We start from the raw sequence: 26,989 nt of genomic DNA on the forward strand, positions 1-26,989 counted from the left end.
AAAAAGTCGTAGTTATTGTGCGCCAAGTTGAAAAAGTTGTAGTCTTTGTGACTTTTCTGCGACTGTTCCTATGTGTGCTTTTTCTAGATCCTTTGAGAAGTAACAGACCGTTGTGGAAATGAGTTTATTTGTGGTTTCAAAAACCTCTAAAAAACATACCTCCCGACATTTGAAGAACGGAAAGAGGAACAAAAAGATCTGCAGTGTGTAGTGTGGAGAACATTTTTTGGCCACAAACCCTAAATATCATGACCATTTTACAAAATTTGGCAGGTTATGGAAAGTTTGAACACATTTCTGTGGGGTTTTAGAGCCATCGTTTATGTGTTGTTACAGTTTTGCTAATGAAGGTGTATTGCCCTTTAGGCTGAAGACCTGCTTCTCTTAAATAGTTAAAACGGTATTTTGGCTTATCTTAAATTGTTACAAATGTATCTAAATGCAGGCACTGAGTGTTCTGGGCTCTCTGCCAAGACACCCCTTATTTATGCTTAGTTCTCAATCAATGTAGCACCAACATACAGTTAATGGTGAAGCACTTTAATCATTTTAATTACTTGTATATAACACAATCGATTGAAATACCATTCACTGTATGTTGGTGCTAAATTGATTGAGAACTAAGCATATGATTATAATAGCACTAAGCACTTATATAATTAGATCTTAATTAATTTTAGTAAGGTAGTGTGAGGTTTTACTGCTTTTTCTTGGTTTTTGAATCCCTATTCTGGTTTATATACCTCTACACGGCCTGAAATTGGGTAATACAAGTGGGGGAACATTAATTACAAGTGAACGATATTTTTGTTTGTGATCAGGGTTTAGAAGTCGGGAGGGGGCCCCAGTGACTGCCAGGGGGGCCCTTTGTGTTGCAGCTCCAGTGGGCCCCCAATACTCCAGGCCAGGGCCAGAACTAGGGGAAGGCAGAGTAGGCACGTGCCTAAGGTGCAAAGCTGGAGGGGCGCCAGGCACGCACCTTCTCTGCCTCTGCTATCCCCAGTCCGGTCCCTGCTCTGGCCGACGTGCGCGAAAAATACTAGTGCGCTTGTGTCTTTTCGCGCATGCGCACTTGCGTATTGGGCACTTTGCCGGGCCAGGCTGCCTAGGGCGCCTGCCCGCGTTGGCCCGGCACTGCTCCAGTCTGACCCTGGAAGTAGGGTTGCCACCTGGCCGGTAAAAATGATGGTTGATCCCTGAATGTTATTAATAGGGAAAAAAGAAAAATATATAGGAAGGCCGGTATTTTTTTCCAGAAAAGGTGGCAACCCTACCTGGGAGTTGACAGTTAAGGGCAGATCAAGGCGTGGCTGTTTCACTGGGGCTTAGTAGTATATAGTAGTGATGTGCAGGTCGGACTTTTCCCGACTCGCACCCGCCCGAGCCTGACTTCAGGGTTCCATTTATAGAACTGCGCAGGCCCGGACTGGCAATCTGTGGGTTCTGGCAAATGCCAGAGGGGCTGCTATAAGGTTCCATAGTAAGTCAGTATTTAGTGGGCTGGTGGGCCTCTATGTGGGCTGATTGGGCCTATGTGTACCTGAAATGTCAAGAGTAGGGTTGCCACCTTTCAAAAAGATTTCCACCGGCCATGGTGGGGGCGGGAATAAAGGGGGTGTGCCGTGACATCAAAGGGGCAGAGCCACGACACGCGATTGGACAGACGCTGGAAAAAAAAGGTGAGTTTTCAGCAGATTTGGGGCAGGCCAAGGGCTTTTGATAGGGGTATTACAGATTTACCGGCAGCTACATTGCTTGTAATTTGTAATACCGGCCCCGGCAGGTTTTTTACCAGCTAGGCCAGTAAAATACCGGCCGGGTGGCAACCCTAGGCGAGAGGCATGTGTCTATAAAAGTTCAACCCGTAAGTCGGAAGCCGGCATTCGGAAGGTCGCAGATGGGGAGAGCAGTCAAAAGAGATCTTTCCACCCGGAAAGGGGGGTGCGAGGCCGGCCCAAACCTGCGGCTCCCACGCCGACCGGTATTTTACTGGCCTGGCCGGTGAAAATGATGGTTGATCCCAATGTTATTAATAGGGAAAGAAGGTAATTTTTTGCAGAAAAGGTGGTAACCCTAAGGGCCGCACATCACTAGTGTATAGGAGAGGTATAATATTGATATTATTAGTAGAGCAGAAACATAAGCATTCAGGCAGTGTATATGGGACCCATGAGTAGTGATGGTGGTTCTGGATCCATTAAACCGAATTCCTCTCACACAATCCACAAGTCACATAAAAGCTGCTCAATTCCTGTCACAATCAAACTCATGACAAGGAAACTGAAGGATAAAACTTACAGTACTTATAAATTAAAGCGTTTCTCTAACCAGTAAATAATTCCATACGTTTGCCCAGTGTGCCATTTAGAGGGCGACTAATGTAACATTTATTAAAATAGTTTGGGCCTTCGCACGCACTTTCATGTAATTCTAGAAGCTTTTCCGGTTACTATGGTTCCTACATGTCCCAGCTTCCCGTGCGCATGCGTACTGCCCCACATGAGACGCCCTCGTGTAACTGACAGGTCCTCCTAACTAATGGGGATCGGACGCAATGCGAGCAAGCCAATCAGCGGTTTAGAGGCGGCAGTGGTTTCCATGGTATCAGAAGGTCCGCTACAACTTGGCCATGCAGCCAATGGTAACAATTTCCCCGTAGAATGACATACATCCTCTCCTACAGGGAACGGCCGAGCCCCGAGTAGGACCGCCCACACACGTGACAGACGTTTCTGCCATCAAATTGGAACTTAGATTCATTTTGACTGACGCAAAAAGCAACCAATTGTTTAACGGTTACTCAGACCGTCGCTGACGACTTCAGTGAAGGGGGAGGGTCGGTAGCAACAGTTGCCCGGGTGAGGGACGGAGCGGCCATAGCCACGGTAGTCGTGGCGACAAGAACCCCGGCAACAGGAATCAACAACAACAACGACCTCTGCAACTCGGGACCCCCACGGTCCACCCCCAATTAACGGACTCCTCGTCCCGTTATTATTGTCTGTGTACAAGTCACTTCCTTGCTGAACGTGCACTACCCAGGGTCTGACGTTAAAGTGAAGCCGTGTGGTTTGGTAAGTGAGCGGCTGTTCCTCAAGTTAGTGGACGACGAGGGCTTGGATTTCACTGTCGGGTTTATGACGGTGGGGGAAACGGGTGACCCTTGGTCGTTATGACTACGTCAAACGGTCTTTCCACCCTCCGCCCCCTTTTCAAAATGGCGGCGCCTGCTGTGAGCGGGAGAGCGAGGCGCGGGTTGCGCGTCGCTATGGAAATAGAGGGGGAGGGAGTAGAGCGGTAGCTATGGTTATGAAGGAGTTCGATGGCGGTTGGGTGAAACCCATAGATGGGCGTGGCGCATTAAGGGGAGTAACGTGGGGGGCAGGTTTGTCTGGTTTCCAGACAGATTTACTAATTTAAAGCCCAGGCGCGGTTTGAAAGTACAAACTAGCCAAAGTAAGGGTTTGGGCCTTAGGCTGGTTTCCAAAGTACAAACCAGACCAAGTTTTTTTCTTGCCCTAATGTGCCAAGCCTGCTTTTCCCAATGCATTTTGGGTAATGTCGTTTTTGCTTAATCATTTGCTGACTGCCAAGTTGAATGTAAGACTACAATACCCAGCATGCAATGGGACTGACTTGTGTAGAAATTATATAAATAATTCGTATAGTGCTTCAAGCTCCAAATTGTACATTTTATGAGGGTTTAACTTACCCAGTGCATTGGGGGATCCAGGTGCTCACACCTTAAGCCTTCAGCTCAGGAAGGCACTGTGACAGAATCCATACCTCCCAACATTTTGGAAGTAAAAAGAGGGACATATATTTTTTTTCTGCACGTAGTGCAGCAAATTTTCTGACCACACCCCTTTCTGTGGCCACCCCCCCTAATTACCATGTTTGTTTTACAAAATTTGGCAGGTTATGAAAGTTTGAAAATATTTCTCCTTATCTAAACTGTGTTTTTGTGTCTCAAAATTGTTACAAAGTATCTTATTTGCACCTGTTAGCTGTTCTGGGCTCTCTGCTAAAAGCCAGTTAAGTGAGAAACTTTGTTTCTTTTTCTGGCTGCTCAGTGCAGAGAAAAGAGGGACATTCCAGTTCAAATGAGGGACTGCGGGTTGAGCTGTCAAAAGAGGGACTGTCCCTCCGAAAAAGGGACAGTTGGGAGGTATGAGAATATCAAATGAAAAAGGTTGGCACAAACTGGATCACTCTCCACGATGTAGTTAAAAAATGTATTTATTTAGAACAGCAACATCCCAAATGCCTTACGCGTTTCGTGCCTTTTGGGCACTTAATCATAGGCTATGAATAAATAAATAATTTTTTTAACTACATCGTGGAGAGTGATCCAGTTTGTGCCAACCTTTTTCATTTGATATTCTGACTTGTGTAGAAGTCGGGAGTTACCAGATTTTGGCCTCTGTTCCCCAGTCTCCTGTCACACTTAAAAATTCTCACATTTTCTGGTGACTTCTCTCAATTTCAGACAATTTTGTGACAAAAATCTGCCGGCCACCAAAATGTCTAGAGGTTGAGCTGTTTTACCAATATTTATTGAAATTGTATATTTATTAGGGCCTTATGGGGCCCCTATACCTAGAGTTGCCACCCGGCCGGAATTTTAACGGCCTAGCCGGTAAAACACCTGCCAAGGCCGGGGCCGGTATTACAAATTTACCGGCAATGCAGTTACTGGTAATTTGTAATACCCTTTAAAAAAAGCCCCTGGCCTGGCCCCAATTCGCACAGAACTTACCTTTTTTCCAGTGCTGTGGACATCTCTGCAATGTTGCTCAGCCCCTTTAGCGGCACACCACGTAGCTCCACCCCTTATTGCGTCACAGACCGCCCCCACTTTATTCACTATATAATACACAAAAGCCATGAATATCTTGTAAATTATATTCTTATAAATGGTGAGTTCTGATGTCATCAGTTATAAACAATGAGTTCTGATGTCATTTCTGTCACATGACTCACTGAAACGTGTGTATCATAATAAATAAAGTACCCCCAGTTGCAAAATATTAGGATATTAGAAGTCACCTTGGAATTCCATGACCTGTATAAAAACACATAAAAAAACATAGATAATGATCGGGAAGGTAAGGCAGATGTTAGTATTTGCCCTGGGCCCCCAGTATTTCTTACTTGACCTCTCAGGAATGTCCAACCTGCTGCCCTAATGTGTTTCTACACAGTCACTAACATTGGGAGCATCGTGGGGGTTTTAAACAGGTCTGGACTGAGAGTCAATATAGGCCCTGGGATTTCAAGTACACAGAGGCCCAAACAGCCCCCCCCCACAGACCCAATAAATAATGACTGTCTATGGCATCTTGCAGTAGCCCCTCTGGCAGTTGCCAGAACCCACAGCCAGTCCTGGGCCCAAGTTACTTTTCTCCCTTAGTTCAGGGAACCACTCTTCTCATCTCTGTCCTAAGCTCTTTGACCCCTGCATATCTCCCAACTTGTCCTGTTTTCTACGGGACAGTCACGACTTTGACAGCTCAGCCCACAGTCCCAGATTGTTACTGAAATGTCCCGTCTTTCTCTTCGACCTCCCACACTGACACCAGAAAAAGATACAACATTTCTAAAACTTAATTAAAATGAAAAGCTTTTTGGTAGTGAGTCCAGAACACTCAGCAGCTGCATTTAGATATATTTGTAACAATTTAAGGTAAACAAAGATAAAACACGGCACTAAGCCTCCCAGAAATGTGTTCAAGCGTTTTGTAAAATGGACACGGTAATTAGGAGGTGTGGCCATAAAATGGGCGTGGTCAAAAATGTCACCACGCGGGCCTCATGTTTAACAGCCTCGTTCTCATATAAATTAATTTACACGCACAACCTTTAGCCTGAAGGCTTGGAGTCAGATAGCCGCACCTTTATTTTCCCGAGCCAATACACCGGCCTGTGCTTATTCTTGTAATAAAAAAGGCATTGTTGTCGGCATAGAATGTGTGTAACATTGTGTTGTTTTGGGAAGACAATTCTACTGAATTCATTTTCTGCTACTCGCGTTCCAATTTCTGTACTCTTTCTGCCAGATCTCAGCAGTTCTGACTTGCTTTATGGCAGTAATCCTTCCAGATCTACTCTGTTACACCCTGCAGACATATATATGACATTATCATATTACAGTGAAACTTACAATTTTTCATCCCCTAATTTTACATTTTCACTCATTTTACATTGTTGTTTTGTGGTCCCAACTATATATTATGCAAATAATACATTTCCCTCATTTTACATTTTCCTGGATTTTACTCCATTATTTTCTGGTCCCCTGGAAAACGTAAAATGGGGGTTCTACTGTATTATTATGATTATTATTATTACTTGCCCCCCATAAACGTGTATAATGGTGAATAGCTATCTGACTCTATGGGGCAGTGTTGTTGTAGATACTCTCACAGTTACTCGCGCTGTCTGATGAGGCAGGGTCAGTTGCCCTTTGTATGGAGGCAGATAAACAGTCTTTCTTTTCCTCACTATTTTTAGAATAAAAATTGCTTTAATCTGTCGCTATTTTGTATAACAGCTTGGGGTTTATCTATCAAAGAGTGAAGTTAAAGGAATTGTTCACCTTCCAACACTTTTTTTAGTTCAGTTGGTTTCAGACAGTTCATCAGAAATAAAGACTTTTTCCAATTACTTTCTATTTTTTTACTGTTTTTCCAAAATCTAAAGGTCCCCATAGACGCGACGATTCTTCTTGCCGAACGACCGATTTTAGGGAAGCCCGACCGATCCTTCGAAATTATCGTGCGGTTAGTGGTATTCGAACGATCGTACATCTAACGATTTTATCGGCCGACATCTGTCGGGAAATTGATCGGCCAGGTCAAAAAATCTTTGTCGGTCCCAGTGCAATGTATCTATGTTTGAAGGCCAAGCAGGCAGCTCCCCTTTGTTTTCCTGGCAAATTGGTCTTTTTAGTTGATGGTAAATTCGTACGATCGTTCCGAGAAGATCGTGGTCTCGCGATGAGGATCTGATCTTTTAAAAATCTCAACATCTATGGCCAGCTTTAGTTTAAAGTTGAATGTCCCTGTTTCTGGTGTTTGAGTCTGGCAGCTCAGTAATTCAGGTGCTGATTCTGAACTGTTACAATTTTGCAACTTTTAGTTGATACATTTCTCAGCAGCATCTCTGGAGTATTAGCAACTATTGTATCAATTCTAACAGATACATTTAAAGGAGAACTAAAGCCTAACTAAAGAAGTAGCTATAAATGCTGTATATTATGTTTTGTGCTTCTGTACCAGCCCAAGGCAACCACAGCCCTTTAGCAGTAAAGATCTGTGTCTCCAAAGATGCCCCAGTAGCTCCCCATCTTCTTTTCTGCTGATTCACTGCACATGCTCTGTGCTGCTGTCACTTACTGAGCTTAGGGACCCACTCACAATATACAGTACACATAGAATAGAAATCACACAATATAAGGCTGATTAGTAATTAATACACATAATTACTACATGGCAGCACAGAAACCAGTGTAATTAGCATCAGAATTTAATAATCAGCAAACCTGTAGCATCAGCTTATATTACAGCCAGGGAAGGTCATTTTCTGCTGGATAATTAGTGACGAGCCCTAAGCTTAGCTTCTCAACAGCCAATCAGAGCCCACTGAGCATGTGAGTGTCACAGACACTTTCCAAGATGGTGACCCCCTGTGACAAGTTTGAAGTCCTGGATCATTGCTGCTATTGACAAGCTCAAACTTTATCCTTGTGCAATAAGTTCACTATATAAAATATGCAATTTTTAGCCATATTAATTTTTAGGGTTTAGTTCTCCTTTAAAGAACTATACCCCCCAACTAATGAAAACCACTATGATGCAGAGTCAGTGCAGCTGAGCTCAAAGGCGCCATATTTACCTCTTCTGGTCCCTTCTGCAATTTCCGTGTGAGTCGGCGCATGAGCAGTTGTTCAGGACTGGAAAATTACTACAACTGTGCATGCACCGATACACCGCTTACTTACTGAAGACTCCCGAAGCGGTGAAGATGGTGCCTGTGAGCTCCGCTGTGCTGACTCTGCATCGAGGAGTAATTAAAAAATTAGGGGCATTTACAGGTATTAACACCTATGCGGGGAGGGGGGACTATGGAGGGTAAGGTTGTGGGTTTAGTTCTCCTTTAATAAAACTCATGGATTCTGCTCAGCAGGGACAAAGATAAGAAATGTATCAACCAAATGTATCAATTTAGAACAGTTTACAGGGTCGGTGACCCCCCCCCCCAGAGCTGCTTTAGAAGGTGAGAAATGACACTTTACACTTCAATATTAGAAAAACTGTCACATAGAGAAAATAGAAAGTAATTGGAAAAAGTCTTTTTATTTCTGGTGAACTGTCTGAAACCAACTGAACTGAAAAAAGTGTTGGAAGTTGAACAACCCCCTTTAAAGATCACCCCAGTCATCTAGAGTGAAATTCCGACACTCTCCATTCATTTCTATGGGATTTTGAAAGGCGTATTTATCAAAGGAGGAACTTTCACTTTCCCCCATTGGTAAATACTCTTTTAAAAATCCCATAGAAATGAATGGAGAGTGTCGGAATGTCACTGTAGAGGACTGTGGCGACCTCTAACTTCACTTTCTGATAAATTTACCCCATTGATGGAAGTGATCATTTCAAACCTGACCCCTTTTTTGATCCTTTTCAGCTGCACCTGGGTAATACCCGTAATGGCCACACAGGCCTATGTGACAGAGCTCCAGGCAGCTCCACCCGCTCCCACTCAGGGCACCTCACAGCAGTATGTGGCGGAGCTGCAGGTCACACAGCAGACGACCCCTGGCAGCTCCCAGTCGGCAGGATCCCAGACTCCCACTGCTCAGCAGTACATTGTAGTTACTGTCTCGGGTGAGTATCCAGAGTAACTGCAGCAGAATAACCACAAACAGGAAGTCCCTTTTGCTTTGCTCAAGGTCCTTGCAAGCTGTAGAGTGCAGAGCAGGAAGAATGATGTTCCGCGTGGGCGGGCTTTTGCAGATGTGGGAGAGTTCTCAGTCCTAGTTATTGTGTGCAAACATGGCAGATGGTGAGTTGCAGCACAACAATTTATGAAGTGCTGTTAAAGGGGTGGTTCACCTTTAAAGGGATATCAAAATATCTCAGTTAATAGTGGTGCTCCAGGAGAATTCTGCACTGAAATCCATTTCTCAAAAGAGCAAACAGATTTTTTTATATTCAATTTTGAAATCTGACATGGGGCTAGACATTTTGTCAATTTCCCAGCTGCCCCTGGTCATGTGACTTGTGCCTGCACTTTAGGAGAGAAATGCTTTCTGGGAGGCTGCTGTTTTTCCTTCTCAATGTAACTGAATGTGTCTCAGTGGCTGCTGGGGGGGGGGGGAGGGAGGGGGTGATATCACTACAACTTGCAGTACAGCAGTAAAGAGTGATTGAAGTTTATCAGAGCACAAGTCACATGACCAGGGGCAGCTGGGAAATTGACAATATGTCTAGCCCCATGTCAGATTTCAAAATTGAATATAAAAAAATCTGTTTGCTCTTTTGAGAAATGGATTTCAGTGCAGAATTCTGCTTTAGTAGCACTATTAACTGATTCATTTTGGAAAAAAATGTTTTCCCATGACAGTATCCCTTTAAGTTAACTTTTAGTATGTTATAAAATTGCCAATTCTAAGAAACCTTTCCAACTGGTCTTCATTATTTATTTTTTATAGTTTTTAAATTGTTTGTCTTTTTCTTCTGACGTGTTCCAGCTTTCAAATGGGGGGGGGGTCACTGACCCCATCTAAAAAAACAAATGCTCTGTAAAGCTACACATTTATAGTCAGATTCATCAAGGGTTGAATTGAAAATTCAAATTTTCGAGTTTTTTTAATGGCCAAAATTGTCAAATTCGACTAGGGAATTCTTAAAATTTGATTTGAGTTTTTATGAGATTTATCATACTCTGGCCCTTTAAGAAATCAAATTAGACTATTTGCCACCTAAACCCTGCCGAATTGCTGTCAATGGGGGATGTCCTGGGATCAATTTGGAGTTATTTGCTGCCTTATTTTCGGAGAAAAAACTCAAATCAAATTTGATTAAAAATTTTCGGGGTTGATCCTATTCACCAGAGATTTGAAAATTAATTTTTTTAAGTAAATTTCAATTGGTCGAATTTCAAGTTCATGGGAGTTTTAAAAACTCCCATGAATTCGAAATTTGACCCTTAATAAATCTGCCCCTTTTTATTACTCATCTTTCTATTCAAGCCTCTCCTATTCATATTCCAGTCTCTTATTGAAATCAATGCATGGTTGCTAGGGTAATTTGGACCCTAGCAATCAAGTTTTAAAACGTGAATTGAATTTGATTAGAATTTTCGGTTGGATACTATTCACCCGAGTTTTGAAAATTCAGTTTTTTAAAATAAATTTTGACTTGTTGAATGTCAAGTTCATGGGAGTTTTGAAAGTCTCCCATGGATTCGAAATTGGACCCCTTGATAAATCTGCCCCTTATTGTTATTGCTACTTTTTATTACTCCTCTTTCTATTCAGGCCTCTCCTATTCATATTCCAGTCTCTTATTCAAATCAGTGCATGGTTGCTAGGGTAAATTGGACCCTAGCAGCCAAATTGCTGAAATTGCAAACTGGAGAGCTGCTGAATAAAAAGCGAAATAAATCAAAAACCACCAATAACAGAAAATTAAAACCAATTGCAAATTGTCTCAGAATATCCCTCTCTACATCATACTTACAGTTAATTTAAAGGCGAACCACCCCTTTAACCGATATGGGTTATAAAATAAGGTAGCAGAAAATGCTGTGATTGGCTACTGAGTGCACTACCAGAGCTGTGGAGTCGGAGTTGCCAAAAATGTTCCGACACTGAAAATAATCAAATTAAAATGTGAGAGCTTCTATAAAGGAGGATATGGCAGAAGCAATTCTGTTTCTAAGAACAACAGTACATTATATTTTAATTACTGTGATACACTTTGTTTTTGGTGTTACTGTTCCTTTAAAAACAAAGGAGGTCCCATAAGCAGAGAAGTGGAAGGATTTATGTACCGACCTTTGTGGGGGGACAGCTGGGGTCATTGAGAAGCATGGAGGATTCAGAGCCCTGTTATAACTCATAATATCAGCCCAACATTCTGTCTTCCTTATCCCCACGCAGAAGGGTCAGTGAGAGGCAGTGATGGAGAGCTCAGCCCAGAGGGAACCCCGACACCCACAGCCGCAGTCGCCACACAGGTGGTACAACAAGTGCAGGCAGCACAGCAGGTACAATGTGTATTATATATTATAAGTCATCATCAGACAAGCTGGGGTGAACCTTGCTGCATAATACTGACAAGCTCTGAAGCTTTATGTGCTCTCATGTCTGTTAGTTACTCTTGTATCTGCTGCAGTGTCTCCCCTATTGTTATCTGTCTCCCCCATTGTTAGCCGTCTCCCCTATTGTATCTTTAGCTGTCTCTGTGCTCTGTCACCTCTGCAGTCTCTACAAAAAACACACCCTGTTCCCCTGCATTGCATTAAACTCTCCAGATATTATTGCCATATTGGAGTTTTTAGAGGGGTATTTAGCTCTGTTACAGTGTCATCCATTACTTACCCTCACACCACCCACAGTTTGCTCCCAACACCCGTTGTTCTGCCTACCAGCAAAGTCCAATGTTCTGTCATTCCCTCATTTTCTTGCCTCTCTACATTGTCTTTCTCCCTGTTTTTTTCTGCCTCCCTATGGCTTGCAGTAACTTTTATTCCTCCCTCCCTCTGCAACTTCTATATTTCTTTAAGGAGATCTAAAGCCTAACTAAAGAAGTAGGTAGAAATGTTGTACATGATGTTTTGTGCTTCTGTACCAGCCCAAGGCAACCACAGCCCTTTAGCAGTAAAGATCTGTGTCTCCAAAGATGCCCCAGTAGCTCCCCATCTTCTTTTCTGCTGATTCACTGCACATGCTCTGTGCTGCTGTCACTTACTGAGCTTAGGGACCCACTCACAATATACAGTACACATAGAATAGAAATGTCACAATATAAGGCTGATTAGTAATTAATACAGATAATTACTACATGGCAGCACAGAAACCAGTGCAATTAGCATCAGAATTTAATAATCAGCAAACCTGTAGCATCAGCTTATATTACAGCCAGGGAAGCTCATTTTCTGCTGGATAATTAGTGACAAGCCCTAAGCTTAGCTTCTCAACAGCCAATCAGAGCCCACTGAGCATGTGAGTGTCACAGACACTTTCCAAGATGGTGACCCCCTGTGACAAGTTTGAAGTCCTGGATCATTGCTGCTATTGACAAGCTGAAACTTTAGCCTCGTGCAATAAATGCATTAGTTCTCCTTTAATGTGCTTGGCTGATGTGCCCCCCTAGTGGTGTCTCCTGCAAGTTGCGCCACTTTCAAGGCTTTACTGAGCATCATTGTCTGTGTCTCGTCAATCTGTCCTGTGGGCTGCTTGCTGTGCCCTTCTCTAACTCTCAATCTGTGTCTTCACACACACAGAGGCTGCTGTTAGAAGCAAGGGTGCAGCCCAAAATCACTGCAGTCTCCCCGCTGCAGCTGACTGGATCATCGCTACCCCAGCAAGTATGTTCCCTGGCAATCGCATCCCACAAACAACTGTCACCGCACGTCCCATTCAACCTGGAAGGGCCTGCAGTGCTTTGCATGAAGCATTTTAATCTCATGGCTGTATATTTGTAAAGAAATAACGTCTGTCAGTATATCCCACATTCTGGAGTTAGTTCAAATTCTAGAGATCTTTTCTATGGCACTGTAGTTATGCTCTGCATTGCACACCTACCCCGTGACTGCCCAGTGACACTGTCCCATGCTGTATATCTGCACAAGGGTCTCGCTCTCCTCTAACTTCAAATTCTCCTTCTGTTCTATGTCAGCGGCTGGTGGTGCAGAGCTCTCCTCAGGGAACTAAAGCAGCACAAGTCTCACTAACAGTACACACCGTGCAGCAGCCAGCACTCTCCCCATCTGATGTGAGTACTATCTACCCTCGTAGCATTCATTCCTCTTTATCAACAGGGCTATTATTTGGGGATATAGAGCTCATTGGAACCCCTGTCTTGGAAATGAGTGCCTATTGGTAATTACCGGAGTGGCATAACATATTTACTAGCTCAGTTTTATTTTATCGTGTGGTGCATGTTTAATTGTTAAAGCTCTTGGGAAATTTGAGCATTTTTTGGGGTGCATTAGGATGTGAAGACTCTTTGGGGCATATTTATCAAAGAGTGAAGTTAAAGATCTCCACAGTCCACTAGATTGAAATTCCTCCACTTTCCATTAATTTCTATGGGATTTTTAAAAGAGTATTTAACAATGGGTGAAAGTAAATGATAAATATACCTTTCAAAATGCCATAGAAATGAATGGAGAATGGTGGAAATTCACTCTAGTAGACTGTGGAGATCTCTAACTTCACTATTTGATAAATATACCCCTTTGCGTTTCAGGGGGACAGCCCATCTCTGAAGGCAGGACAAGCCCAACCATTGCAGCTGCATGGAACACAACAAGAGGTGAGCAACCAACCAACCACCTTGTATTTTATCAGCCATTATCATAGCCCACCCTGCTCCTGTGAAACGAGTGTAAGCCTCCTGACTCCATCCCTATTGCTGATTGCAAGTTGCCTTTTTTCTTTTCAAATTAGAGCCACCTCAGGGGTGTACAGGGCATTTTACTAAATCACATTAGGATCGTTGGCAGGTGGGCCTCCACCATTTAACCCTCTACCAGCCCATGCAAATCAGTTTAGAATAGCTGAGGCAAAAACATATTAGCTGTATAAAACTGCTAATGTCTTAATAAATGCTGCCGCTTGTTAGAGCATTTTAAGCACAAGTCAAGGCTAAAGGTGGCCATACACAGGCAGATAAAAACTACCAACAGACCAAGTGTATGGGGCCCTCCGAAGGGCTTCCCTGATCGATATCCAGATTTAGATCAGCAGGGTTAAAAATCCCATCGGATCACGGACCGTATTTGTTCATTGATGCGGACCCACGATCCGACCGCCCGTAGTCCTGCATTATGATTTGATCGCCCAAGGGCCCATGATTAGATCAGTCCACTATAGGGGGACATATTGGGGAGAGCTCCAGCCCCCTTTAGACTGAGATGTCCTAAAGCTTTTATGTGAAGGTGTAATTTGGTTGGTTGGTTAGTTTAATGTCTGGCCACCTATTAGTACTGTGCTGTCTTTAGTGTTCTTATTTCACTTTCCTCTGCTTCCCTCTCAGCGATCAGTCGTACAGGCGAATCCTCAGAAATCCTCCCCCGTTCATCAGCTGACAGTTCAGGCTCTACAGCATGTCCAGGGGACCCCAGAGGTACTTACTGGGACTGCACGAGACCACGGGAGTTCATGTGTGTGGGAAGTCAGAACCGTGTGTTTGTTGCCAGGGAATTGGTAGCGAGATGCAAAGGGAACCTCAGAGAGTCAGATAAACTATATTGACTATGGGATGTTCTCAATGTATAAGTAGACTAGATATGTGATTAGTAGAGACCCCATTTTCAGGCCTTTGTCGGTTAGTATCAACCTTATTCCGTATATAAGAAACAGACTTTACTTAGTTTTCGGTGACTGTGCAGTGAATGGGTAGAAAGATGCATAAATACAACCATTACCGTGGCCACTTATCCAGTCAGAATCCACACACTCTCAGAGGGGCGTACGTGAAAGTTTGTAGGCTCTGAGGGGGTGAGATCTCATTCTGTGGGCTCTACCAGTAGTGTGTAATGGTTTTCTGATGGGTAGGCTGTCTCTTTAGCTAAACCGGAAATGGCAGTTAGACAGTCTGCCTTCTCTTTGTGTCTCTCAGGGATGACAGTTTGTAATGCATGTTCTCTCTCTCTACTCTAAGGTCCAGCAGCTGCAGCAAGTCCCAGTGCAACATGTATATCCCAGCCAGGTGCAATATGTGGAGGGAACTGACACCACATATACTGGAGGCACCATGTAAGTGTGACACACACACACACTGCGTATATACACTGAAGCATGTTATATGTGTTACCATTTGGTTGAAACCCTAAATACCAACCCTAACATTAGAAATCCCTAAATATCAACCCTAAAATCATTCTGTATAACCATAGATACCAACCCCAATACCATTTGGGAAAATCCTTACTGCCAAGTCTTAAACTATTGGGGAAAGCCCTGATTAGCAGCCGTAGAACTGTTTGAGCGGAACCCCAAATGCCAACCTCTATACCCTTTGGCTAATGGCACACCAAGCCTTTGGGGGAATTTTAAAGGGGTGGTTCACCTTGAAATTAACTTGGTTTGGTATGTTATAGAATGGCCAATTCTAAGCAACTTTTCAATTGGTCTTCGTGATTTATTTTGCATAGTTTTTAAATGATTTGCCTTCTTCTTCTGACTCTTTCCAGCTTTCAAATGAGAGTCACCGACCCAATCTAAAAACAGATGCTCTGTAAGGCTGCACATTTATTGTTATTGCTACTTTTTTTAAATGTGTTTTTCTATCCAGGCCTCACCTATTCATATTCCAATCTCTAATTCAACCCAGTGTATGGTTGCTAGAGTAATCTGGACCCTAGCGACCAGATTGCTGAAACTGCAAACTGGAGAGCTGCTGAATAAAAAGCTAAATAACAAAAAAAACCAAATAATAAAAAATTAAAACCAACTGCAAATTGTCTCAGAATATCACTCTCTACGTTATACTAAAAGGTATATTCAAAGGTGAACAACCCCTTTAAATGCTAACAGAACTGGCATGCTATGTTGTACCCCAGGATGGATGCCATTGGTTGGCATGATAGCTATATTGGTATCATACTCCTAATACACAAAACCAGGGTTTATAACAGGAATGTTGTGGGCATTGATGAGCAAATGATTAACACTATGTGAATTGGTGTCAAGTAAGCAGTGTGTGTAGTTCCTCCCATGCAAAGAACTGATTGGTGTATTTTTTTGTTCCTGCAGCCGATCCGGGTCCTACTCCTACACTGAGACTCCTCTGTACAACCAGGCTACGGGATCTACTTACTACGAGTCCCAGGGAGCCACAGGGCAGGTCAGCTCTCCCACCTCCTCCCCAGCTTTGGCCAGCAGCCCGTCGTTGCCCATGTATGTGTCTGGGGGGCAGATTCTCACCAACACCACCCAGTCCGCGGCCTCAGGTGGAACTGGAGCAGGTGCTAGTGGATCAGGAACCTACGTTATCCAGGGTGGATTTATCATGGGCAGCTCTACTCAGTCCTACTCTCATACCACACGGGCCTCGCCAGCCACGGTGAGACCCCTCTCACTCGTCTGTGTGCCCCTTTTTTTTCATCGTTTGTGCCTCCCATTCCCTACAATAGAAGTGTGGCTATTGCTTCCAGAGAGAGAGTTTGGTACAGCTGTTCATCCCCCTGTTAGTGTGATGATTCTCTTGCAACATCAGTCTCCCATTCCATTGTTCACTACATTGTTTTTTGCAGTTGTACTACCCTGTCCCTAAAGTCTCTTGCCTCATCCAACAGGTGCAGTGGCTGCTGGATAACTATGAGACGGCCGAGGGGGTGAGCCTACCCCGCAGCACCCTTTATTGCCACTACTTACTGCACTGTCAGGAGCAGAAACTGGAGCCTGTAAATGCCGCCTCTTTTGGGAAGCTGATCCGCTCAGTCTTCATGGGCTTGCGAACCCGCCGACTGGGCACAAGGTGAGTGCTTGAGAAGGGTGCCCTGGGCACACGGGCTCAGTGTGTTAATGTAGTGGTCGATAAAGCTCTGCCCAATCTATTTTAGATCATATAGGCAGGGCGTCGCAACTTATGTAATAATTGGGACAACTATTAGGTGGGAGGGCATCCTATGGGTGGTAGAAGGTAGCGGAGGAGTGATCAGTACTAAAAGTGGTTAGACATGGGTAGCCATCAGCACTGGTTAATACTGTTACAACTGCTAATTAATTACCAGCAAGGAGGGTGCTGGGCGAGTGGTGGGGGTTGCATTCAAAACCAATTTAGGTGGTGAAAGACTGAGTAACTCCAGATTTACACCGCTATCCAACGACACAAATATCTCCCTGCCGCACAGTCAATAGTACAGTAAAGACTGGCTGCCGGGATATTGTTCTGATCACGTGAGGGTGCGTCTAGCGCTAACTAAACTTAGTGTACAACTTAACTAACTCCCGCCAACACTGTTAATTCCTGAGGTGATAGCCTTATTAACAGCGGACCTGGGAGCTGTTTGAGTCCCTATGAAATGGTTCCCAGTACGCCTCTGCCTATAATTATTTTAGGCAAAATCTGTGTATCGCTGTTCAGCGCTGGCCCGTCCCCATCAAGACTCGCCACACTTAATTCTTTGAAAAGCGGCTTTTATTCAGCTTGCATAAGTGATAACAGGCAGTGGGTAAGTGGTGCGAACTAACGCGTTTCGTGCCTAATTATTTTAAACTCCCATTTTCTAGACATACTCCATTTTATTTGTTCCTAATAAAAGTTAAGTCTTAACATCATTCAATAGAGAAAGATGGATGATCAGAGTGGGATGGTGCAATATGAATGGGTAATTCTTTCTCTTTCCACTTACTCATATAGAGTAAGTGCCCTGTGCTGCTCATATAGAGGTGCCCTGTGCTGCTCATATAGAGGTGCCCTGTGCTGTTCATATAGAGGTGCCCTGTGCTGCTCATATAGAGGTGCCCTGTGCTGCTCATATAGAGGTGCCCTGTGCTGCTCATATAGAGGTGCCCTGTGCTGCTCATATAGAGGTGCCCTGTGCTGTTCATATAGAGGTGCCCTGTGCTGCTCATATAGAGGTGCCCTGTGCTGTTCATATAGAGGTGCCCTGTGCTGCTCATATAGAGGTGCCCTGTGCTGCTCATATAGAGGTGCCCTGTGCTGTTCATATAGAGGTGCCCTGTGCTGCTCATATAGAAGTGACCTGTTGGGAACAGTTTTTGATAAGTGAGCATGACCTGAGTGATAACTGGTATATATGATTATCATGTAGAGAAGGAATTACTGGCTATTTATGGCGCAATGGATACTCTGCATTGATCACATAATCCTCATTCAAGCAGGAGTTGTGTTTATGTATATGCCCTATCACTGCCTTCTGTTGTGTGTAAAGTGTTCACTTGGGGACTTCATGTATTTTACCATAGGAAAAAACAGCAGGCATTCACAGATTCCACAAACAGGCTTGTAAAAAGAACTAAAAATGTTATTTTAGGGCAAAAATCAATGCATAGCCTTATGCGTTTTGTACATAGGCTATGAATAAGTGCCGGATGGCATGATACGCATTAGGCTATGTATTGATTTTTGCCCTAAAATAAAGTTTTCAGTTCTTTTTACAAGCCTGTTTTTGGGATCTGTTTGTGCCGTTTTTTTCCTTTGGTTGGATACCTCAACTTTGAGCTGTAGATCTGAGGCTTGAGCACCCAGACCCCACGTACTACTGGTGAGATAAATAAAAATTATTTGGCTTTACATTGGGACTTCTTTCTTCAAATATTTTATAGGGATGTATATAATCCAGGAATCGGTACAGTATTCGGCCTAATCCAAAATCGTGTATTCAGTGCATCCCAAATATTTTACTCTATTTGTATCCTACAGGGGGAACTCCAAGTACCACTATTATGGCCTGAGAATCAAAGCCAGCTCCTCACTAATGCGCCTGATGGAGGATCAGCAGCACCTTGCTATGCGGCAGCAGCCCTTCTCCCAGAAGCAGAGGTTCTTGTGCCTATTTTACTTTCCCCCCATCTCCTACTTCCCCCACTCAATTCTATGTCATTGGTCTGTGCTTGAAGGTTGTGCCCAGTCACCCTTCACTGAGCCACCTTTTGTGAGGCTATATGTAGAATGATGGCCCTTTCTGTGTTAAAGAGCAAGTCAAACCCAAAATAAAAATTTGCCTAATAAAAAAAAAAAAATATTCTAAGCAATTTTGCAATGTACATTTATTACACATTTTCTATGGTTTTACAGTTATTTTTATATATATTGCTATTGAAAGCAGTGTTTGTCCCTTTCTAGACTGTTGATACAATGTACGACAAGCAGCTCATTAACAGACCTGGGGAACCAAGACTTTTGCAACATCGTTTAAAAAGTAACAAGCAGGAGTTAACAGGGTTGTTCACCTTTAAATTAACTGTTAGTATGATGTAGAGCGTGATCTTCTGAGACAACTTGCAATTGGTTTTAATTTTTTATTACTTGTAGTTTATTTAGCTTTTTATTCAGCAGCTCTCCAGTTTACATTTACTTCAATCTGGTTGCTATGATCCAAATGACTGTAGCAACCATGCACTGATTTGAATAAGAGACTGGAATATGAATAGGAGAGGCCTGAATAGAAAGAGGAGTAATAAAAAGTAGCAATAACAATAAATGTGTAGCCTTGCAGAGCATTTGTTTTTTTAGATGGGGTCATTGACCCCCTATTTGAAAGCTGGAAAGAGTTTTAAGAAGAATGCAAATAATTTAAAAACTATACAAAATAAATAAGGATTACCAATTTTACAGTTGCTTAGAGTAAGCCACTCTACAGCATACTTAAAGTTAATTTAAAGGTGAACCAACCCTTTAAGCAAATGCTTCTTTTAATAGCAAACATTTTTATAAATAACTTTAAAAGCATTGAACATTTTTAATAAATGTATATTGGAAATTAGAATTATGTTTTCTTTTATTAGGCACATTTTTTTTTTGGGGTCGCCCTGCCCTTTAAGTAGTACAGTTTATTCGTTACCACTAGGGGTGCTGTCCGTGGCCGCCACCAAAATAAATGACAACAAATTGGAAACCTCTTTCTTCACCAGACTTAAAGCTGTCCAGAAAATGGAAGGAATGAGTAACGGGGTCGGGGGCTCCCAGCAGCAGACTCCTGGTCTGTCCGACATCAGTTCTCAGGTGCAGCAGTACCAGCAGTTTTTAGGTACGTTGCCAAACACCCATTATAAGTCGATACACCGCTTTATTTGCTCTGTCTATTCTTAACTCTCTTTTTTTCTTCATTTTCATGACTTTGCAGATGGCTCAAAGACACTTCCAGAATTTGCAGAGATCGATTTGCAGGGGAAGCCCCTCCCTGATGATATTACCCTGGCCAATGTAAAAGCTTTCCAGCTGCTGTACAGAGAGCACTGCGAGGTAACCACCATTATACACAGACCCAAGCCCTCTTTTCGAATTAAAAAACTTCGAATTTCAAAGTATTTTTTGGGTACTTCGACCATCGAATATGCCAAATTTGACTTCGATTCGAATTGAAAATACTTTGAATATTCGACCATTCGAAAATCGATGTACTGTCTCTTTAAAGGAGAAGGAAAGCTACGGTGGCATTTTATTGCCAATAGATTAGCTGCAATAGTGCAAGCCAGAATGCTATATTTATTCTGTAGAATGTTTTACTATACCTGAGTTAAAAAGCTCTAGAAACTCTGTTTGTTTAGGATAGGAGCTGCAGTATTAATGTGGTGTGACATCACTTCCTGCCTGAGTCTCTCCCTGCTCTGGGCTCAGATTACAGCAGAGAAGGGGAGGGGAAGAGGAGCAAACTGAGCATGCTCTTGCCCAGGGCAATGAGGTTTAAGCTGAAGGCAGGAAGTCTGATACAGAAGCCCATGAGTACACAATAGAAGGAAAGGACTCAGAGCAACATTACTTTGGGGGTTTACTGGTATATTTAGATGGACCTTTCTGATAAGGCTTACTTAGTTTTAACCTTTCCTTCTCCTTTAAAAACTTTGACACTTCGCCACCTTAAATCTGCCGAATTGCTATGTTAGCCTATGGGGACCTCCTAGAACCCATAGCCAAAAGTTTTAAAAAGTCAAAGTATTTTTTTTGAAAATCGTTAGTTCGATCGATCGATTTCTATGATCGATCAAACGATTTTAATTTGACCGAAAAATGTATTATATACAGTTACCAATGACCATTTTATTTTACAGGCTATAGTGGACGTGGTTGTGAATTTGCAGTTTACCCTGGTAGAGACCCTGTGGAAAACCTTTTGGAGGTTCAACCAAGCGCAGCACAGTGATAACGCAATGTAAGTCTTTTATGGAAGATAACTCATAGTACAAGTTGATCCAGGGACTGGTCCCATTGTCATTTTGGAGTCCGGAAGGAATTTTTCCCCCTCAAATTGAAGAGGCTTCAGATAGGGTGTTTCGCCTTCAACTGTCCATTAGGCAGGTTACAATGGATTTAAAGGAAAACTATACCCCCAAAATGAATACTTAAGCAACAGATAGTTTATATCATATTAAGTGACATATTAAATAATCTTACCAAACTGGAATATATATTTAAGTAAATATTGTCCTTTTACATCTCTTGCCTTGAGCCACCATTTTGTGATGGTCTGTGTGCTGCCTCAGAGATCACCTGACCAGAAATACTGCAGCTCTAACTGTAACAGGAAGAGATCATCTGACCAGAAATACTGCAGCTCTAGCTGTAACAGGAAGAAGTGTGGAAGCAAAAGACACAACTGTCTGTTGGCTCATGTGACCTAACCTGTATGGTTTATTTGTGTGCACCGTGAATCATATGATCCCGGGGGGGGCCCTTATTTTTTAAAATGGCAATTTTCTATTTATGATTACCCAATGGCACATACTACTAAAAAAGAATATTATTATGATAATGGTTTATTTCCATAAAGCAGAGTTTTACACATGAGCTGTTTTATGCAATATCTTTTTATTGAGACCTACATTGTTTGGGGGGTAAAGTTTTCCTTTAAAGGGGTTGTTCACCTTCCAAAACATTTTGCAGTTCAGTTGTTTTCAGATTGTTCCCCAGAAATAAAGACTTTTTTTCAATTACTTTCCACTATTTATATTTTACTAAAAAATCTAAGTGTAAAGTTGAATGTTTGTGTCTCTGGTGTTTGAGTCTGACAGCTCAGTAATTCAGGTGCAGATTCTCAGCTGTTACAATTCTGCAACATTTAGTTGATCCATTTCTCAGCAGCATCTCTGGAATATCAGCAACTATTGTATCAATTCTAACAGCTGCCTTTAATGAAGCTCCGGGGTTCTGCTAAGCAGGGACAAAGATAAGAAATGTATCAACTAAATGTATCAATTTAGAACAGTTTACAGGGTCGGCGACCCCCCTCCCAGTTCTTCAGAAGGTGAAAAATTACACTTTACACTTGAATATTAGAAAAACGGTCACACGTAGAAAATAGAAAGTCATTGGAACAAGTTATTTCTGGTGAACAGTAGCGATCCTAGAGGGGGGTGGGCCCTGGTGCATGACGCGCAGCCGGGCCCCGCCCCCCTCCGTACGGCCGCATTTGACCGCATTTGTATGTGGCGCACGGACTGCCCTGGCCTGCTCGCACCCCCTGCTCCCCCGGTAGTTCCGCCACTGCTGGTGAACAATATGAAAACAACTAGTTGTTTGAAGGTGAACAACCCCTTTAAAAGGTTGAACTTGATGGGTGTGTCTTTTTTCAACCAAAATTACTACAGTAGAACCCCGATTTTCCGTTTTTTCAGGGGACCAGGGAAAAATTATGTAAAATCCGGGAAAATATAAAATCAGGGAAATGTATTAAAGTAACTTTTTCTTCAAGTACGGAAAGAATATAAGAACAGGAGTCTTTTACTTTGAGATACAATCTTTAGTGTGTTAATAAGAAGGGTTAAACATTGCAGTGTTAATGTTACACTATGGGGGGCATGTGCAAGACTCTCTGTCAGTCACATACACAACCTAAAGCAATAAGTGATTGGTGCAGGACTGTATAAGGGGCAGACTCATTGCAATTGACCATTTACAGGCAGAACCAGGGCACAATATACATCTGCTTAGTATTTAAACCTCTTTATTTTCAGTTTTTGGGAACATCAGGACAAAATTTTGATGTAAAATCCGGGAAAGCATTACTTAAAATCAGGGAAATGCTCCCATTGAAATGCATTATAAATTGGTGGGACCACAAATAAAAAATGTAAAATGCAGGAAAAATTTAAATCAGGGGACTTAAAGGAGAATTCAACCGGTAATTAAAAAAAACCCTACCCTGGGCAGACCCCCCCCCCGGGCAAATGCCCCTAAATTTTTACTCACCCCTCTGTGCAGATTCTGGCCCCAGAGTTCACGGCAGCCATCTTCTTTCTTCTGTCTCTTTCGGAAGTACTCCGAGGCCAGAATCTGCACAGAGGAGTCAGTAAAAAATTAGGGGCATTTGCCTGGGGCAGGTAGGCCTGGGGGGGAGGAGGGAGGGGGGTCTATCCAGGGTAGGGGGGAGGGTTTTTTTTTTTATTAAGGGTTGAATTCTCCTTTAAAATCGAGGTTTCTAAGTAAGAATCTGAGATATACAGTGGGCAACAACATTTGTGTCCATTACTCTCTCTAGAGATGATGAAGCTGAGAAGCGTCTGCCTAAGGACTGCCTGGTGCTGCTCTCAAAATATGAGCCTTTGCTTAAATGGAGCAGAGACTGTGATCATCTCCTGTATCAGGTTCTGGTGGAGACACTCATACCAGATGTTCTGCGCCCCATACCAAGTAAGTGCAACCCCCTCCCCCCAAAGTTATACACACACATCACTGGGGCTCATTTATAAACACTGGGCAATTTACATCTGGGCAGTAACCCATAGCAACCAATCAGTTACTTGCTTTTTTCAAACAGCTGCAGGTTGAACAATGAAAGCAAACCTTTGGTTGCTATGGGTTACTGCCCAGGTTCAAATTTGCCCAGTGTTTATTAATGAGCCCCACTGGGTTCCTTTTTCACATGAGCTCTATAACTGGAGCTGCAAACTAGGACCAACCGTACGACACTCACACAGAGACTCCATATTTCTTAGGTGCCCTGACACAAGCTATTCGCAACTTTGCAAAGAGTCTGGAAAGCTGGCTAACCAGTGCAATGATGAACATACCTGAAGAGATGGTGCGGATTAAGGTAGGGGCCATTATTGAACCTGTAAGTTATAGGTCAGCACAGATTCAGCAACTTTCAGGACCTGTTATCCAGAATGCTCAGTACCTGGGGTTTCCCCGATAAAGGGTTCTTCTGTAACTTAAGTCATACCTTAAGTCTACTAGAAAAGCATTTAAACATTAAAGGAACAGTAAAACCAAAATATGCAAGTGTTTTAAAGTAATGAAAATATCATGTACTGTTGCCCTGCGCTGGTACAACTGATGTGTTTGTGTAACAACCACTTTATCAGGAATCTTATTCAGCGACTGTACCTTAGGGACGCACAGGTGTTCACCGATGCCCTTTTGGGGCCCCGGGCTTTCTGCTGTGGAAGTTACCCAGGAAGTGCGTAAAAAGACCGTAAGCGAGGTACCGGCAGGGCTGTAGAGAAAGTCGAAGTCAGGCGAAGAGTTCAAGGCAGGCGGCAGAAATCGTAGTCAAGGGTCGCGCAGAAGTCGAAAACCAGGAATCCAAAATCATAAACGCACGCTTTGGCAGGAACAGTAAAACTGGAACCAGCTTGGGCATTCACAAAATGGTGGACTGGCCTTTTAAAGCTGTCTTTGGTGCGAAAAGCGTCACTGGGCCGGAAGTGCACTCCTGGGAGAGATGCGCCGGGAGGTAAGAGGCTGCAGCAATCTCCCAGGCGCATCTTACAGTTTGCTTCAGAAACACTACTGTAGTTCATATAAACAAGCTGCTGTGTAGCAATGGTGGAAATGGTGGAAATTGAAAAAAGGCTATATGGCACAGGTTAAATAGTGGATAACAGATAACACCATTATGTTCTATAGAGCTTATCTGCTGTGTAACCTGAGCCTTTTCTCCTTTGAATGGCTGCCCCCATTGTTACACAGCAGCTTGTTTATATAAACTATAGTAGTACTTATCTGTTATCTACTGTGTATCCTGTGCTTGAATGGCTGCCCCCATGGCTACACAACAGCTTGTTTATATTAACTATAGTAGTACTTATCTGTTATCTACTGTGTATCCTGTGCTTGAATGGCTGCCCCCATGGCTACACAACAGCTTGTTTATATAAACTATAGTAGTACTTATCTGTTATCTACTGTGTATCCTGTGCTTGAATGGCTGCCCCCATGGCTACACAGCAGCTTGTTTATATAAACTATAGTAGTGGTTCTGAAGCAAACACATCAGTTTTACCAGTGCAGGGCAACACTGCATTATATTTTTATTACCTCAAAATACTTTCATTTAAATAAGCCCAATAGGCTGGTTTTGCTTCCAATAAGGATTAATTATATCTTATCACATGCAAGGGACCGCTCCACACTCACTGCCCCAAAACTGTTCACTTGTGACCGGAACGCATAAGGCCATGTACACCTGCAGGATCCAGCAATAAACTTGCCATTTTTCACCAGAGTGCTGTCCTTTGTTGGATTTGCTTAATTATATCTTGGTTGGGATCAAGTACAAGCCACTGTTTTATTATTAAACAGAAAAAGGAAATCATTAAAAAAAATATTGATTTGGAAAAAATGGAGTCTATGGAAGAAGCCCTCTCTGTAATTTCGAGCTTTCTGGATAACAGGTTACGGGATAACGGGTACCTGTATATGCTAGGCTATTGAATAAGCACACTAACTTTTTTAAAACCTGACTACAAGCTTTTGCCACCCAGCCGGGCTGAGCTGTGAAGCATCACTCAGGAGTCGTGCTCAGCAGTGATAGGCACTGGGCCCTTCTCTCAGCAGTTGCTCATTTGTTTTTCATTATGGAGCACAACGTACCGGCAGTGCATGAGAGAAGCCCCCCGGCGGGTGTTTGAGGTTGAGCTAAGTTTATATTGCTAGGGCTCAGTTAAGGTCTGCCCAATGGAAGTATTTAAAGGAGAAGTAAAGGCTAAAATTAAGTAAGCTTTATCAGAAAGGTCTATATAAATACACAGTAAATCCTCAAAGTAATGCTGCTCTGAGTCCTCTGTCAAAAGAAACACCACATTTCTTTCCTTCTATTGTGTACTCATGGGCTTCTGTATCAGACTTCCTGTTTTCAGCTTAAACCTCCAGGGCTAGGGCTTGAGCATGCTCAGTTTGCTCCTTTCCCCCTCCCCTTTTCCTCCTCCCCTCCTTGCTGTAATCTGAGCCCAGAGCTACGATCAAGCAGGGAGAGACTCAGGCAAGAAGTGATGTCACAGCAAGCTAATATGGCAGTTGCTATCTTAAACAAACAGAGAGAGCTTCTAGAGCTGGTTGCTCAGGTATGGTAAAGAATTCTACAGAATAAATATTGTGTATTGTGGCTAATCTATTTGCAATAAACTGCCTCGGTAGCTTTCCTTCATCTTTAACCCTTTGTTATCCTGATCACTTTTACATCCACTCGCCTATTAAACCCATTAGGCTGGCGCTGCAAGTGCCTTTGCCCAGACGCTGCGTCGATACACGTCTCTGAATCACCTGGCGCAAGCTGCTCGTGCCGTGCTGCAGAACACTGCTCAGATCAACCAAATGCTCAGCGACCTCAACCGAGTCGATTTCACCAATGTGCAGGTAACCAAAAAGCCTGTCCTCACACATGTGATTTAAAGGAGAACTAAAGCCTAACTAAAGAAGTAGCTAAAAATGGTGTACATGATGTTTTGTGCTTCTGTACCAGCCCAGGGCAACCACAGCCCTTTAGCAGTAAAGATCTGTGTCTCCAAAGATGCCCCAGTAGCTCCCCATCTTCTTTTCTGCTGATTCACTGCACATGCTCTGTGCTGCTGTCACTTACTGAGCTTAGGGACCCACTCACAATATACAGTACACATAGGGGCAGATTTACAAAGGGTCGAATATCGAGGGTTAATCAACCCTCAATATTCGACTGCCGAATGTAAATCCTTCGACTTCGAATATCGAAGTTGAAGGATTTAGCTCTATTCCTACGATTGAACGATCGAAGGAATAATCATTTGATCGAACGATTAAATCCTTCGAATCGAATGATTCGAAGGATTTGAATCCATCGATCGAAGGATTTTCCTTCGCTCACAAAATTG

The 26,989-nt window shown here is 43.0% G+C and overlaps 1 protein-coding gene across 5 annotated transcripts in view; it reads left to right on the plus strand.

Annotated features, from left to right (window-relative positions):
- The first annotated feature begins 2,173 nt into the window (after window positions 1-2,173).
- The window catches only part of rfx1.L (regulatory factor X1 L homeolog), a 31,494-nt gene continuing 6,678 nt past the window's right edge, over window positions 2,174-26,989 (plus strand). The window contains exons 1-17 of one of the 5 annotated variants that reach the window (XM_018253710.2): window positions 2,174-3,074; window positions 8,689-8,888; window positions 11,168-11,274; window positions 12,514-12,597; window positions 12,909-13,004; window positions 13,482-13,547; window positions 14,271-14,360; window positions 14,898-14,992; window positions 15,992-16,301; window positions 16,534-16,715; window positions 18,627-18,746; window positions 19,838-19,953; window positions 20,050-20,168; window positions 20,975-21,075; window positions 23,401-23,552; window positions 23,858-23,955; window positions 26,349-26,498. In XM_018253710.2, coding sequence (XP_018109199.1) covers window positions 8,711-8,888; window positions 11,168-11,274; window positions 12,514-12,597; window positions 12,909-13,004; window positions 13,482-13,547; window positions 14,271-14,360; window positions 14,898-14,992; window positions 15,992-16,301; window positions 16,534-16,715; window positions 18,627-18,746; window positions 19,838-19,953; window positions 20,050-20,168; window positions 20,975-21,075; window positions 23,401-23,552; window positions 23,858-23,955; window positions 26,349-26,498 — 2,064 coding nt within the window. In that variant the 5' untranslated portion in view covers window positions 2,174-3,074; window positions 8,689-8,710. The remainder of the gene's footprint in view (window positions 3,075-8,688; window positions 8,889-11,167; window positions 11,275-12,513; window positions 12,598-12,908; window positions 13,005-13,481; window positions 13,548-14,270; window positions 14,361-14,897; window positions 14,993-15,991; window positions 16,302-16,533; window positions 16,716-18,626; window positions 18,747-19,837; window positions 19,954-20,049; window positions 20,169-20,974; window positions 21,076-23,400; window positions 23,553-23,857; window positions 23,956-26,348; window positions 26,499-26,989) is intronic. The other 4 variants (XM_018253714.2, XM_018253711.2, XM_018253712.2 and 1 more) reach the window with 4 other exon arrangements.

The sequence above is a fragment of the Xenopus laevis genome, chromosome 3L (assembly GCF_017654675.1).
Source record: "Xenopus laevis strain J_2021 chromosome 3L, Xenopus_laevis_v10.1, whole genome shotgun sequence".
Lineage (NCBI taxonomy): Eukaryota > Metazoa > Chordata > Amphibia > Anura > Pipidae > Xenopus > Xenopus laevis.